The 14,756-nt window shown below is 41.0% G+C and overlaps 1 protein-coding gene across 1 annotated transcript in view; it reads right to left on the reverse strand.

The window, feature by feature from the left end:
* The window catches only part of LOC131035126 (uncharacterized), a 72,788-nt gene that overhangs the window by 17,729 nt on the left and 40,303 nt on the right, over positions 1-14,756 (reverse strand). The window contains exons 5-6 of the mRNA XM_059207263.1: positions 14,433-14,599; positions 14,241-14,303 (exon numbers count right to left, since the gene is read on the reverse strand). Of these exons, the coding sequence (XP_059063246.1) occupies positions 14,241-14,303; positions 14,433-14,599 (230 nt within the window). The remainder of the gene's footprint in view (positions 1-14,240; positions 14,304-14,432; positions 14,600-14,756) is intronic.

Here is a 14,756-nt window from a genome sequence, read left to right on the forward strand (position 1 = left end):
TTGATGGATTTCATTACAGGTCTTTCGAGGGTTCAAGGGAAGGACTACATATATGTGGTTGTTGATAGGTTGACAAAATATGCACACTTCTTTCCTATTGCAGCAGACTTCATAGCCTCACAGGTGGCAGAGTTATTCTTTCGTGAGGTATTCCGTCTCCATGGACTTCCGAGGACCATTCTCAATGATCGGGATAGCAGATTTATGAGTATATTCTGGCAAGAACTATTCCGACTTACAGGTACCGAGTTGACCCCTAGTACAAATTGCCACCCTCAGACTGATGGGCAGATAGAGATTGTCAACAAGTGGGTTGAGGGGTACTTATGTAACTATGTGTCGAGCCAGCAAAGAGCATGGGTGTGATGGTTATTCTTGGGCGAGTATTGTTATAATACTACGCATCATATGTCTATTGGCATGACTCCCTTCCGAGCATTATACAGTTATGATGCCCTGTCGTTTGTGGATTTGGCACTACGTGATAGTAGAGGGCCTAGAGCTCGTGAGTGGCTTCAGGATAGTCAGGATATCCTCAAGGCACTTAAGGATAACATTCAACAGGCACAAAATTAGCAGAAGCTTTATACTGATCGACACTAGATATAGAACACCTTTGAGGTAGGTGATATAGTTTTCTTGCGCCTACAGCCCTACAGGCAAAGTACACTCAAGAGGAGTGGGGCTGAAAAGCTCAGGCCCAGATTTTATGGACCATACAGAGTTCTCCCAAGGGTTGGAGAGGTTGCTTACGAGCTTGAGCTAACTTCAGAGAGCAAGATACATAATGTTTTCCATGTGTCTTGTTTGAAGAAGGCTCTAGGACAGCATGTTACTTCATCACCAGATTTGCCTCCCTTGGATGATTAAGGTTGGTTGATACTAATTCCTGCAGAGATTCTTGACATGAGAGAGAGGCGGCTAAGGAACAAAGTCATCAGGGAGTATTTAGTTCGATGGAAGGACTTGCCTTTGGAGGATGCCACGTGGGAAAGTGAGAGGATACTTCAACATCCAGCTCTGCAATTGCTCGAGGGCAAGCAATTCCGGGAAGGGAGGACTGTAATGTCCCCTCAGTCCTCTCAAATTTTTGGTGGAGGTTGACCTACTATTGGGGTCTCGTAGGTCAGCAGGGTGGTTTGGAACCCAACTCGGGGTTGTGGGATCCAGTTTGGGAGTTTCGCAAATCTTCCAGTTGGTTTTTGAGAGCTATTTCTATGGTTAAAATTGAAATTCTAAGTTGGCCTTATGTGAATAGTGAAAGTGAATAGTAATTGAAAAACATAAGGATGAATAGTGAAAAGTGACCCCCTACCTAGTAACTCAAGTTGTTTTTTAAAGGGGGCCATTTTGTTAATGAGAAAATAGACCCTCGAGTTCAATTTTAAGTTTTTAAGGCCAAAAAGTGACCCCTCTCATGGATCGAACTTCCTGGAGAGTTATAAAAAGTAACTTTCATAACATTTCCTCTCATTCTTACCTCTCCATTTTCAGATCAGCAGCTTGCATGCAGGTTTCAGCAGCTTAGGGCTTCCAGGAACGCCAACTTTTGGAAGATTTGGGGGATTTGGACGAAAACCCATCTCTCCCGGTATCAGTTTCGATCAAAATATAGCTTCAATGTGCATATGGCAGCCTTCTTTGAAGATTTATGAGCAGATCTATCAGTTTGAGGGCAGATTTTCTACAATTGGTTACAGGGTAGACCTTCTAAAGGTCATTACTATCTATTTCCAGCTCTATTTTAGTCAGCCGTTACATTTTGGGATGAAGGTTTTCAAACCCTAGAGTGTATTTAGGGTTTTACCATTATTTGGAGCTAATTTATATAATTTTATTGGCTGGAATTTTACATCAGACCTATGAGCACATGTTAATGGTATGTTCATTGTTCTTTTAAGCAAAAATGAAAGTTCTTGATTATCTTCCTTCTGTGTTATGCATTTTGTTATGTTAAATCAGCAATCTCTTTTACGAAATATTCAAGAATCTTGCTTAAACTTCAAAACCAATCAAAACAAAAACTAGTCAAACCCCATCCAAACATACGCTGGCCAAAGACTTATCAGCAAATAAACATTGCACAAAACCACCTAATTTGGTTCAGATTGGGTGAAAATTGGATTGGTGATCTTTCATTAAGATCTAATTAAAGCATTAGCCATTCCAATGTGGATTCCCATAATAACCTCATTAGGAATTTGTTGAAACATTTGCAAACCGCAAATTGAAGGCTAGTCACCCTTGTACTGCGAAAGCATGGAAGGTGGGCCGCCTTTCCATCCCTCAGTTCACCTTGGAGGTGCTCCATCCTCCCCGATCAATCCTAGGAGAACCAATCAACCTCCCAGCCCATGAGGCTTAACCCCCGATGGGTGGCATGCTTGATAAGAGCATGAAGACTACTTCCCTCTACCAAGCCTGAGTGCACACATACGCCTCCCGACCCACGAGGCTTAGCCCCCTATGGGCAGCGTACTTGATGGTGGGTATTGTTGTGACATTTTCACACATCGCCCCATTGCAAATGGGGACCCCCTGCTTTTTTGGTCCTCTTGGACTTTTGGTTGTGGCTCTCTTGGTCTTTTCGTAGCAATCCCTTCGGTCTCCCTAGTCTGCAAGTGTTTTTGATAAATTTTGATCAAGTCTACAAGTCATTTGAGCGAATTTGACTGAGTCTAGAACCTATTGTGTCTATTTTAGGGTTTTGCCCTTTAGACTTAGATTTGAGGTTATTTCCTTAGGGTTTTGGAAAATCTGAACGTTGCAATGAAGTCAAAGCCCTTCAAGGAAGCTACCAGTGAAAATTGGGCGAATTTTGAGCACTTTCTATTTTTTATAAGTTTCTATTTTTAGTAAGTTTCACTACATCTCGGAATGGCCTAATTTTGCCAAAAAACAAACTTACCATTTTTAGCATTTTCTATTTTTAGTGAGTCTATTTTTAGTTTCACCTTGTCCTGGTTTGCCCTAATTTGATGTTTTGAAGTACTTACTATTTTTAGTAAGTCTATTTTTGGCAAGTCTATCTCAAGCAATGGGCAAGACACTGAAGGCAGAGCATTCCTGAAAATCTAAGTCTATATTTGGAAAGTTGAAAAGGTAGACAGTTGGCCAAAAAAAATGGCTAAGTATGAAGTTCTTTCCTGAAGTGGAAAAGAATGAAGAATCTTCTAAGGCACGAAAACCCACTTCATTCCAAAGATGGTAAAGATATCTAGATGATGAGCAAAAATGTCTAAGGCAAGGAAGAATTTTCAGGTTTGTCAAAATTCCTTCACCATGATCAAAATCCATTTTAGATGAAGATAGGGCGCCAAATCAGGGTCATGGAGGGATTTCCAGTTCCTCATGAATTCCTCCTATATAGCAAAATTCCACCCAAATCAAGAGATGGGCGCCAAAATGGGGTTCAGGAGGAATTTCCTCCCAAACAAGAAATTCCACCTTCATAGGAAATTAGCGCCCAAAGTCAGAAGGGAGCACCAAATGCATGTTATGGAGGATTTTTTTTTCCTCAAAGCCAAAGCTCCTACTTCAGGGTGAAATGGCACTCAAGACTGGAGGGACGCTGGAAAAGGTCATGGAGGATTTTTTCCTCCAAAGTTGAAAATCTTGCACCAAGTAGAAACAACGCTCAAGGATGAGTGAGGGTGCCAAAACAAGGTAAGGGAGGATTTTTTCCTCAAAGGCAAAAAATCCTTTTGCAAGTGGAATCAGCGCCCAAGTTAGCAAGGGAGCACCAAACAAGGGTAGAGGAGGAAAAGCAAATTTCTTCAAGTTTCCTCCTTCACAAGGAAATAGCGCTCAAGCATGAAACAGGGCGCCAAAATAGTATTGAGGAGGAATTTTCTCCTTGGATAAGAATTGTTGCATCAAGGTGAAATGGTGCCTAAGGTTGGAAAGGAGCGCTACAAAGAGGTTGGGTAAGAATTTCCAAAATTTTCAAAATTCCTCCTTCCAAGATGAAATTTCACTGAAGGACAAAATTGAGGAAAGAATTCAAAGCAAGGGGAAATAATTCAAGAAATTTCAAGTTTTCAAAATTTCTTCCCAAGGAGAAAATTCGCCCAAGATGAAGAAATTCCAAGGCATGAGGAAAAAGTAAGTGTTGGAAATTCCTTCCTTCAGAACAAAATTCTTGGAAAAAGTGAAAAATTGACTGTGTTGGAAATTCCTTCCTTCAGGATATAATTCTTGAAAAAAGTGAAAAATTGGCTATGAGAGAATTTTCTCTCTCCAGGACTTAGGTTGATAAAATTCTTCAAGCGTTGAAGAAGTGGTCAGCTGATGGAAAAACCTCCCTACAAGACAAAGTGTGCATAGAAATTTTCCTTAAGGACAAAATCTCTCTCCAAAGATTTTCTCTCTCCTAGAATTCTAGACGTACAAGAATCCTTCAGAAGTGAAAAAGATTGTTAGAATTCTTCCAAGGCAAGATATCTTCCAAAATGTCTTTTGTGAGCTTGGAATGGAAAGATTCTTGTAAAGGATGGGTTGGCGACATGCAAAGAGAATATTCCATATTAATGAAGCACAACCCAGAAAATTATAAAGGTTCCTATGATGGCGGGGTCCATTTGCATGGCAAGAATCTATGGAGTGCATGGCGGGGTGCATTTAATGCACATTGGGCGATTTTGGAGGTGATGGTGCATTAATTACATAATGAGTGATTTTTTGAATGTAATGGATAATTAATGTTAAGTGGGTGAAATTCCTCATTTATGACTCTCCCCACTACCTAGCATCATGTATTTGGGAATTTATTGGTCAAACCCTAATTAGGGTTTGCATGTTAAATCTTAGTCATTGATCAGTTTGTAATCAAGGTCGTCCATTTTCCTCCTAGAGGCCTATATAAGGTGTTCACCCCTTCATTTGTAAAGAGAGGGAGATTGTATGAAATTGTTGCAATAAGTTATTGAGATAATGACAGTGATACATTGTTCTCTGATGGTGTTCACTTATGTTATTTTTAAAAACTTGCATGGTTTCACCTTCCTCACTTAGAGTTGAATTTTATTTTCCAAGCATTTAGATGAACAAAGTTGATTGCAATGTTTTAAAGTAAAGATCATTTGCTCATACCTTTTGTTAATAGATGATTTCTATTGGCAATGCAAGGTTGGACTAAGCTTTTGTATGTGTGCACTTAATCTAAATTATTAGATGAACATTGTTCTCTGATGGTGTTCATCTATGGTTTAAAAATCCTCCAAACACAACCTCTGAAGATTGCACCCACTTCATGTAGTTGTCTTCTAGTGGCGACGTGAAGTGTGGTTAATCTCATCCAAAGCATTGCTATCTATTGAGTTCTTAGATTTAGCTTAGTCTTTGTTGGTGTAAATAAATATTCATTTTGGATATTATTACACTTACTTAAGTTAACTTAGGATAATGCATCTCTTCGTAGTTTGGATTTGAGACACTTAGGGAAGTGTGCACATAGGGATAGAGCTTGTAGGAGAAATTCCACCTTTTGTGGTCTTATTTTGCTGTTACACTCCACATTCGGTGGATCATCCACCTCTTGTGGAATATTATATTATTTCTCCTACCTACCCTTAGTATTTCTTACCTACCCTTGTTTCTCATTGAGCCACATGTCATATTGGTGTGCTCATACATCCATATGGCCTTGCCTATATAAGCAGGCCTATATTAATTGTATTGGTTAATCCAGTTGATCATTTTTGCATATTGATGAGAATACAGTTTGTTCTTGTCATTCTATTGTCTCTTTTATGCTTTTCATTGTGCCCTTGATCTTGGCAAAATCCTACATGGTATCAGAGCTATTGGGGCTTCATTGATTGGTTTTTGGAGACATCATGGAAGGCTTCTATTTTCAGATTTGGGGATCTTCATTTTTTGGGGGCGTCATACAGCGATTTGGACATCACCGTTGAATCCGGGAGGTTGTTTCCATAAATTTCGACTATAAAGTCGACCTATTTTGGTGAGAAAAAAAAATTTCCCCATTTTGACTATTCTCGTAAGGATTTCGAAATTTTTTTAATTATTTTTCGGAAAAAGAAAATTTCATATTTTCTGAAAAAAAATTTCGAAAAATCAAAAAATCAAAAAAAAAAGTTTTTTTTGTGCTGTGTTTGGGGGTCCGCAGACCCCCCCGTACCCGCAATACGCATGTTGCAGGATGTACCTGCTGTCGGCACCGTGACCCGTGCCGCCGCCGAGTCCCGCCGCCGCCAACGCCGTGCACTTTCCGAGCGCCCAAGTCTCCTCTCGCCGGTCGGGACCCCGCAGCCACCGCGAACCGCCACCGCCGCACCCTGCTGTCGCCGCTGCTATGTCTCTGCCGGCGCCCAAGTCTTTCGCCGCCGGCCGCCTCGACTTCCAGACAGCCGCTAGCCCCCTCGGCTCTGACCGCTCCCTCCTCTCCGGCGACCACCAAAACCGACGGCCCCACATCCGCCACATGGCAGGTGGCCACTGGCCCGCGGGCAAAACCGTACACTGCACAGTGCCACGTCAGATCCGTACGCCCTGTCAGTCGTACTGCACAGTCATCTGCTCAGTCAGTAGTCCATACAGTACAGACGCCCAGTCAGCAGGGAGGCGAAGTTTTCGCGACGGTCATACGGCTGTCAAATTTAACACAGTGAATTGCTGACGTCAGCGCCACATCAGCATTTTTTGAAAATTTTTTGACCCCTCTCCATTGGGCTTTTCAGTTTTGCAGTCCAACTTTGAAAGGCCATATCTTGCTCATTTTTGCTCCTTTTTTGGTGCAATTTTTTTTGAAATGGGCTAAAATTTCGTGATCTTCGCAGTGGTGTGGATATTTTCTGATTTTGGTGCACAGGTTTTTCGGAATTTTCAGATTCTCTCAGCTGTACCTGTCCAATCCTCAATTCTGCAACTTCAAAGGCCTCGTTTGAGCTCATATGACCTCCTTTTCAAGTGCCTTCTTTTTTAAAGTGCTTATTTTTTCGTCTACTTTCATAATCTATGATCAGATTTCAGAGATTTTCAGTGAAAATTGTACTTTCAGATATTGGTCTTATTTGGCCTATTAGGTACTTGTAAATTGCTTGGATCTTAGTTAGATCTCTTGCATTATTAGTTTGAGTCTCTTTTGGCCTTATTGAGGCAGTTGTAAAATTGTAAATCAGAAGTCCACTTTGCCATTTTTTGCAAGTGGCCCATTGTATACGCACTACTTATAAAGTGCCAAGATCATCACTTTTGGGGGGGGTTCTTTGATTGAGTGAATTTGGGGGGGTGTCTTGTGTGATTGTGCCTCTCTTTGTGCTTTCTATTTTTGTTGCAATGAGTCCTGATAAATTTCCACCTTTAACTCCACATAATTATGCATCATGGAAAATTAATGGAAAAGGGTCTCACACACTACATAGATGGAACAATAACAGCACCACCTGATCCAAATGCTCAATTAGAATGGCTCACAAAGAATTGCATGGCTCTTGGAACTTTACGCAAGTATGTATCAGATGACCTCATTTTTCACATTGAGAAGTGTAAAACAATCAAAGAGGCTTGGGATATGTTTCAGAAATTGTATGGTCAAGTTGATGAAATCAGAGGCTATCAGATTGACAATGAGCTCACCAACTTGGATCCCAAGAGTTTTGATACAATCCAAGATTATGTCACTAAAGCAAATGAGCTAAGAGCAAAGCTTAAGGATTGTGGAATTGACAAAAAGGATGCTCAGTTGATATTCAACTTGTTGGACAAGCTTGCACCAGAATATGCAGCATTTGTATCTAGCTTCCAAACTCATCGTTTGACAGTGGGGAGTTCTTATGTTATGCCTTCATTTGATGCTTTCACAGAAATGTTAATATTGGAACAATCTAAGTTGTTGAACATGGGGTTTCTCAAGTCTTCAAAGTCCAAGGCTTTGGTAGCTAATCAAGGGAATCAAGGAAGTCAAGGCAAAGATTCCAACAAGAAGAAGAAGCAATCTAAGTCTAAGCCACACCAGGAAAAAGGACAATCATCCTCTCCATCACAAGGCGATTTTTCATCCTCTTCCAAGAAGGGGACACCACCTAAGAAGGATAAACCAACTTGTGCATATTGCAAGAAGTATGGTCATGATGAGCATCGATGCCACGCAAAGCAAGTTGATGAGTTAACCAATCTTCTTAAGAAAAACAACATCAACTTGCCATCCGCCTACACAAAGAAGGATTCATCTCCTTCCTCTTCCTCACAGTCTAAGGGAAAAGGGCAAGCATTTGTGGCTACAACAGGTTCTTCATAGCAATGGATACTTGACTCGGGTGCCTCATATCACATGGGTTCTACAAAGGAGCAGTTTTCTTCATTGGAGCCATCTAAGGTACCTCACATTTACATAGGTGATGATACACAAGTAGAGGTTGAAGGGAAAGGTTCAGTTGACATGGATGATGGAACATTTGAGAATGTTCTCTATGTTCCTAACTTGTCTACCAACCTTCTCTCCATCTACCAAATCACTCACTATGGGAATGGGAAAAAGGTTGAGTTTACACCAGATTCAGTTGTGGTAAAGGAACTTGATGATGATGCCTTGGTAGCAGTGGGACAAGTCAATGATAACTCAAGGCTTTATTCATTCTCCCACTTTGTGCCAAGTTCGCCTTCTAGGGCCTTGCTTACTCATTCAAATTCAGAAAGTAAGCTATGGCATGAGCGGTTTGGTCACCTCAACTACCGCTATCTTCAGCAGCTCAGCACTAAAGACATGGTCACAGGTCTACCTCGAATCAGTTTTTCAGAGGGTGTATGTTCAGGTTGTTCCATGGGCAAGCATCCCAAAGATAAGTTTGATAAAGGGAAAACTTGAAGAGCTTTGGAAGTTCTTCAACTTGTTCACAACGATGTAGCAGGTCCATTTCCAGCACCTTCATTTAGTAAGGCCCGCTATGTTCTTACCTTCATTGATGACTACTCTCGCTTCACTTGGGTCTACTTTCTCATTCATAAGAGTGAAGTATTTGACAGATTTCAGAACTTCGAGACTCGTGTGGAGAAGCAATCAGGGAAAGTGGTCAAGATTCTTCGCACAGATAATGGAAGGGAATATGTGAACAAAAGACTTGAGGATTTTTGTACATTTGAGGGGATTGATCTTCAGCATTCTGTAGCATACACTCCACAGCAGAACGGGGTTGCAAAACGCAAGAATAGAACTCTCAAAGAAATGGCTAGCTGTATGATACATGCACGTTCTCTTGATCCCGCCTTTTGGGCAGAGGCTATCAATTGTGCCACACACATCCAGAATCGGGTTCCTCACAAAGCTTTGCAAGGTATTACTCCTTTTGAGGCTTGGGCTGGTAGGAAACCAATTGTGAGACATTTCAGAGTCTTTGGGTGTCCAGCATGGGCTCACATACCTCCGCAGAAACGCAAGGCATTGGAACCACAGAGTCGGCCTTGCATATTTGTTGGATATCCTGAGGGTGTTAAGGCATACAGATTGATGGATCCAGAGACACATGAGGTGTTCATTGAGAGGAGTGTTCACTTTGAGGAAAGCTCTCCTAGCTTAGCCTCTCTACCTCCTCCACCTTCCTCCATTGTGGATAGTGATGTTAGTGATTCAGATGATGAGACTCCTTCAACTCCGACTCGCAGGGTAACACCTCCGCAGGGTCCACTTGCAGTTGAGGAGCCTCGTTCTCCACCTCCACCTAGACCTCGTTGGGCTCGACAGACACTTGAGTCTGTGGGTTCTCTTGTTGGGGATCCTTCAGATACACGGAGAACTCGATCACAACATCAGGATCTTCCACATGCATTCATTGCTACCGCTTCCGATCCACAGACATTTAGGGAAGCATCAGGGGTTCCTGAGTGGGACCAAGCTATGGAGGAAGAGTATAGTTCCTTGATGAGGAACAACACATGGGATCTAGTCCATCTCCCTAAGGGGAGAAAGATGGTTCGATGTAAGTGGATCTATCGGACCAAGTTTGCAGCGGATGGTAGTGTGGATAAGTATAAGGCTCGACTTGTTGCGAAAGGTTTCTCGCAAGTTGCGGGTGTTGATCATACTGAGACCTTTGCACTCGTAGCCAAGATGAACTCCATTCGTTTGACACTTGCTATTGCTGCAGCTCATGGTTGGGTTGTACATCAGATGGATGTGAAGAGTGCTTTTCTTCATGGTGATCTTGATGAGGAGATTTATATGGAGCAGCCACAGGGTTTCATCCAGGATACTTCCTTGGTTTGCAGACTAAGGAAATCTCTCTATGGCCTTAAGCAGGCCCCCAGGGCTTGGTACGCCAAGATGGATTCCTTTCTTCTCTCCGCAGGGTTCACCAGGTGTCATTCCGATCCGAATGTCTACATTTTGCAACAGGATGACTCTCACTTGATACTTGTGCTCTATGTTGATGACTTGATCATTACAGGGAGTACTTCATCCATCATTAGCAGGGTCAAATCTGCTTTGCATGACAGATTTGCTATGATTGACTTGGGTCTTTTGCACTACTTTCTCGGGATAGAGATTTCACAGTCACCTTCTAGGATTACTCTATCGTAGCCCAAGTATGCTCTTGATCTACTTGCACGCTTTCATATGGCTGATTGTAAGCCTGCCCCGACTCCCTTTCTTTCAGGAGTCAAGCTTGAGGCTCAGTGTTCTTCTCCACCAGTTGATGCCATTTTGTATCGTCAACTTGTGGGTAGTCTCATCTACTTGACTCATACACGCCCTGATATTTCATTTGCAGTTGGCATGGTTTCCCGCTTCATGCAGGAACCACATGAGCTTCATTGGAAAGCCGCCAAACGCATCCTTCATTACATCCAAGGTACACATCACTATGGGATTCACTATGCAGCAGGCACAGGACTTCGCTTGCTTGGTTACACAGACTTCGATTGGGCTGGCGATCTTGGTGATCGTAAGTCTACCTCTGGTTACAGTTTTCACCTTGGTTCGGGCCCCATTTGTTGGCAGAGCAAGAAGCAACATGCTATTGCTCTCTCTTCGACTGAGGCTGAGTATCGAGGCGCTGTTAACACAACGACTGAGACCATTTGGCTCCAACAGATTCTCACAGAGTTTGGATTCACCACTCCACGGCCAACAGTTCTACATTGCGACAATCAAAGTGCTATTGCAATCTCGAAGAACCCGGTCCAGCACCAGCGGACCAAACACATTGAGATTCATATGCACTATATCCAAGAGCTCATCTAGGAGCAGGTCATTGATTTGCAGTATTGTCCTACAGCAAAGCAGGTTGCTGACATATTCACCAAACCTTTCACCTAGAGTAAGTTCCAGCAGTTGCGAGCTCTCTTGGGGGTGCGGGATGTGTCATTAGGGGGGGTCAGCTGACTTCTCCTTCCTCTCTTATGGGGGGGACTTTTTCCTCTTTGAGGTTTTGTCCTTCTTCTTTGAGCGTCTTTTGTACATTCATCTCTCTTTGGGGGTGGAGTTTTTTCCCACTGGGTTTTCTCCCTTTCTCCGTTTGTGAGAGATTGCATTGCATAGTTTTGCTTGCATTTGCATATTGTACATGGGTACCTATCATGGCCTCATAGCCGAGACCCATCTTGCATTGTTGACTTGAGTCTTCATTCCCCTAAGTTGCACTTAAGGGGGGGTGTTGGTGTAAATAAATATTCATTTTGGATATTATTACACTTACTTAAGTTAACTTAGGATAATGCATCTCTTCGTAGTTTGGATTTGAGACACTTAGGGAAGTGTGCACATAGGGATAGAGCTTGTAGGAGAAATTCCACCTTTTGTGGTCTTATTTTGTTGTTACACTCCACATTCGGTGGGTCATCCACCTCTTGTGGAATATTATATTATTTCTCCTACCTACCCTTGTTTCTCATTGAGCCACATGTCATATTTGTGTGCTCATACATCCATATGGCCTTGCCTATATAAGCAGGCCTATATTCATTGTATTGGTTAATCCAGTTGATCATTTTTGCATATTGATGAGAATACAGTTTGTTCTTGTCATTCTATTGTCTCTTTTATGCTTTTCATTGTGCCCTTGATCTTGGCAAAATCCTACAATCTTCCTAAACCTTTTCCCCTTTAATTTTAGTCCATTCCAGTTCAATTCATTCGAAGTAGAAGCATCAAAGAATTGCTATATCCGATGATGAAGTTCCAGCCACAGCAAAGAAGTGAAAGAATGATCCAAACGTAAGTCCCCTTGGATTACTAGCAAACATCAAAGTCAAACGAGTCTATATCCATAGTAAAGTCACTAGTATGCAATTGGAACCTTGGAGTCAATGTATGATCTTCCTGCAATCTTAGCATACATCTGATTTAGGTCAAGAGAGGAGAAAGTGACTGTTGGAAAACTTTATTCGGTGTTGGTGTGGTCACAAAACATCACGTCAACATGTATTTCGAGTCTTCAGCTCTCGTGAACTCAAAAGGTTGATCCACTTTCCTATTTTACAATCATTTCTCTACAAAATAGATTATTAAACAAATCCCTTATCACATAATAAATAGGAACATTTAGATTACTTACAAAGATCATTAATTGCTGCCAATATTGCTATAGCATGGACATATAAAATATGCCTATAATTTTATTATATTCATAGATTTATCTTTGAACTAATCTGCTGCTATAGTATTTTTTTTCTGTTCTTAGTTCTGATCCTTAATTATTTTCTTCCTTATTGTCTAGATCATTCCATCTTGATCCTTCATGGATGCCTTCTCAATGAATAGGCCTGCCCTATTTATAACTTCAAATAAGAAGGGAACACACCTATTATTTTTCAAGAATTATACCCCTTCAACATTGCTTCCTTTCTAAAGAGTCACAACTCTTCTTTTTTTAATCGCTGACCTAAAATAACTCAATGCAAACGAACTCTTGATTAATCTTCATTTGTTTGTTTGGTAATCGTTGATAATGTTATCCATTTAAACCTTGATTGATTCCCTTAATTGAGTTGCTGCTATTTCATTAACTTAATAGCCTAAGTTTGACTGGAAAAAGGCTGCGATCTGATTCTTAAATAAGGCTTTGATCTCCTACTTTGGTAGGAGCATGACACAAAAACAAGGATCTAATTTGGATTCTAGACTTGATCTCCATCATCTGAATCCTTTTTCATAAAGGGTCTTCTGTCCACAGTCCACAGGGTTATTTGTGAATTAGGGTCCTCTTCTTTGGCTTGTTTAGTGTTTCCATATTTTAGATTCACCCATTAGTTAGAATCTTTTGTTGTTTTCTTTTAGCTTTTGGCATTTACTATTTAATTGCTTTTTAGTCTTTGGAGTTCATTTAGACTCCTTACTATTATTCCTGGTTGTACTTTTGAGTTTCATTAACCTACTTTGCTCACCCGTGGATATTCAACGTCATCTCTTTCTTTCTTTCCAATACTGTAAAAAATTTTAAGGCTGACTCTAATAACCTTTACCATCTCTGAGAAATCTTACAACTTTTATGGGCGCTTATGTTCCCTTTTGCCTCTTGATACATTAAAATACTTTCTTAATACTTTCTCCATCTCCTACCTCCATGGACTTTACTTACCCATGGGATATAATTCCATAGGGTGCTTCACATCTAAGACCCAGCTCTATGATTACGTTGTTTTGTTTGGCATGCAGAACGATGTTGCTTTACCAAGCAATTAACCACAATAATCAGAAATTAATAAATATATCTTCAATATAGATAAAATCAGGGGATAATAACGAACAAAAATACAATCAAACATGTACAATTCAATGAATAGAGATAGACACAACAGTTTGCGAACCAGCCCTTCATCATAATGTCATGGTCAACCCTTGATCAACTATTGATCCCAGTGGCATCATGACTCCTATGCATAATCTCAACGTTGGATTTTGAGTAGGGCAACCCCTCACAGAGGTGACACTTAGACTTTTACACTTCATAGGTGGAAAAATCTTTATCTAGAAGTAGACCCCCTTATCTTCTTTGTAATTGAAGAGTTCCCCAGGTCAGCAAGACCACGTCCAGTCATAGTAGCACATATTGGGTCTGGCGATCTGTGGTGACAGCTTGGAATGGCCACTTGTGGTCAATGAACAGGCATACTTAATAAGCTGGAGCAAACATTTGAGTATTAAGCATCACCAACTTAAAAATTAATATGGTAGTAGAGGTGAAACAGGAGTTTGTCTATGGTAATTCTTTCACACGTCATATGCTAGAGTCATCCTACCCACCACCTAAACTGTTAAAATAAAACATTGCAATTGTCATTACCTTTTCAATAACAAACTGTCCAAGAACAAGTACTTCTAGAATCTTTCGCCAATCCCAACTGATCTGCAGTGCAATAAAGATTTATCAAGCTCTATGACAGAAAACTTATCATTTGCACATTGAAACTTAACTTCACAATATTAACACATCTGAAAGATTTGGTTACAACATTTATCTGACAACACAGCGTACCTTGACAAGCACACTAATAGCAAATAGCCCAAAGACAGCACCCGATGCTCCAACAGAAACTATTGTTCTGGGAAGGATTAGCCATGAAACAATATTTGCTCCAGCTCCTGTGACCAAGTAAGAAAGCCAAAGTGCAAAACCCCCTTCCTCCTCTTCAACTAGTTTGCCTGCAAAAATAGCTTAAATTTAAAAACTTAAACTTGTAGGTAATCCGTAATAGTATATTATAATTGCTGACTTTGGGTAAAATATGGGAAGCTACAATCTCTGCGAATAATGCAATCGATCCATTTTATTGCAAAGCTAAGGTGAAAAAGTAAAGGT

The sequence above is a fragment of the Cryptomeria japonica genome, chromosome 6 (assembly GCF_030272615.1).
Source record: "Cryptomeria japonica chromosome 6, Sugi_1.0, whole genome shotgun sequence".
Classification (NCBI taxonomy): domain Eukaryota; kingdom Viridiplantae; phylum Streptophyta; class Pinopsida; order Cupressales; family Cupressaceae; genus Cryptomeria; species Cryptomeria japonica.